This window comes from Eimeria mitis, genomic scaffold (genome assembly GCF_000499745.2).
Source record: "Eimeria mitis Houghton genomic scaffold, Emh_scaff3123, whole genome shotgun sequence".
NCBI lineage: Eukaryota > Apicomplexa > Conoidasida > Eucoccidiorida > Eimeriidae > Eimeria > Eimeria mitis.
In genome coordinates this window covers 2,125-3,924 of record NW_013571467.1, presented here as the reverse complement: position 1 = coordinate 3,924, position 1,800 = coordinate 2,125, and the positions used below count along the sequence as shown (strand labels likewise).

At 52.3% G+C, this 1,800-nt stretch overlaps 1 protein-coding gene across 1 annotated transcript in view; it reads right to left on the bottom strand.

Moving 5' to 3' along the window:
• Nucleotides 1–282: 282 nt before the first annotated feature.
• Nucleotides 283–1,800, bottom strand: part of EMH_0062430 (uncharacterized protein) — a gene marked incomplete at both ends in the record, with an annotated part of 2,838 nt that continues 1,320 nt past the window's right edge. Inside the window, 5 exons of the mRNA XM_013498033.1 lie at nucleotides 283–352; nucleotides 518–582; nucleotides 850–1,003; nucleotides 1,103–1,185; nucleotides 1,303–1,673. Coding sequence (XP_013353487.1) covers nucleotides 283–352; nucleotides 518–582; nucleotides 850–1,003; nucleotides 1,103–1,185; nucleotides 1,303–1,673 — 743 coding nt within the window. The remainder of the gene's footprint in view (nucleotides 353–517; nucleotides 583–849; nucleotides 1,004–1,102; nucleotides 1,186–1,302; nucleotides 1,674–1,800) is intronic.

Here is a 1,800-nt window from a genome sequence, read left to right as displayed (position 1 = left end):
ACGAAGCGCAATTTAGGAAAGTACTTTACAAAGTTAAACCGATGAGATGGGTCGAAGACCTCGGAAAGCAAAAAAGTGCGTGGCCTGGGGCCGTTGGTCCCAGCCCAGACTCAATCGCATATTTTTAGCCTTTCCGGTATATAGGCTATATACACGCGTGTACATGTTTACCTCCACGTTAACATCTCTGTAAACATGCTCAAGTGATGCATCAGTGAACACAGGACACTACAGCGACTCGTGCAGCGCGTGTTCATGAGGCAGGAAGTCCTAATTCAGTGATCAAGTCATCACAAGCTTGTATGGGTTCGGCAGTGCTTCTGTTGGGTGGAAGGCCAGGGCCAGCCCCGCGCTGCGTACAGCAACACAAACAGCCACATCACAAATCCAGTCTTCATCCTGACGCAATGAAGGCGCAGCCCTTAACCCCGGAGTCACCCTAACCCTCAGTACTCAGTAATCACCCCTGGACAGCAGATAGTTGCCGGATTTGTCGTGGAGAGGGCTTCGGGCTCACCACAGTACATGGCATCCTGCCAAAGTCATGCAGAGCGTCACACCGTCCGTAAGCTCAAGAACCACCTGCAGCAGCAGCAATAACAGCAGATACATCGTTTTCGCTAGAGGTCATTTGTCAGTATCCGCGGTGAAGGTACAGCGAGCGTTGGCACCCAAACAGCACACAGGCACAGCTTATTGGGCCCTCCTCGCAGCACGGTCAGCAAATGTGTTTGTGCGTAGACCGGCTGGTATAACTAGGGTGCTGGCAAGGCGAGCAGAGGATGCCTTTTACGGGGTGGGTGGTTCATCATTCTAGAGTTCACGGTTGTGCTTGAGGTAGCGCCGCACCTTCGTCAAGACGCAAATGCAGGCGGCAGCGCAAAGCCTTGCAGCGAAAAGAAGCGAGAATACTGGCCCGAAGTTCTTGTGTCCAAATAGATCCGAAGTCAATGACGGCAGCAACGAGAACAGCCCTCCGTGGCAGGCGTTAAGCAGAGCGAGCCTGACGCGAAAACAGTTCATGCATGGATGCATGTTTCTCCCAAGATGATTCTTTCCTAAACAATTTAGACGTAATCTAAGATAGGTAAGCTATACGCACCATATTGCGAAGTTCCTAGGAGACGTCATACTGCTGTTCATGAACGTAATTAGGAGAGCCGCCATGCAGATATTCATGATGATCTGTGGACATCAGACATATTCAACTTGACAGAATGTAATGGCGGCAGCAGCGAGCAGATTGAACCATGTCCTACATGCTTACACATCTGCAAGGTGCCAGCAAGCTTTAGCGCTTACCATGGCTCGTTTGTTGCCGGCCTTGTTGCCGATGTAACCCCAGACCAAACGCCCAGCGACACACAGCGCTCCCGCCACTGCACCGATGGTACTCAGCTGCAAATCTGTGACCGCTTGCCAGCTGCTGAGGCCCTCCGTAAAGGAAGTCGCCGGCAACAGGTTCCGCTCGGCAGTGTCCATGAACGTGCCGGGTTGAACCTTGTGAATGAACGCGAAGGGCACTATTTTCCACATGTACGCAGCCACAAGCACAGACTGCCACGAAAAGAAGAGCATCATGAACAGCAGCCAGAACGACGGAGAGCTGCACAGATCCTGCGGCGTCAGCACGAAAGATGAAAGCAGAGAAGCTGCTGTAGAAGGCGACGGCGCTGCAGAAACCCACACAAAAGAACGCCCCAAAGCAACTCACGCATCTACGGTCTACGAATCAGGTAGGAGCAATCACCCCCAAAGAAAGAAAGCAAGTCGCCCAGAATTTCGCATGGCGTTTAGCGC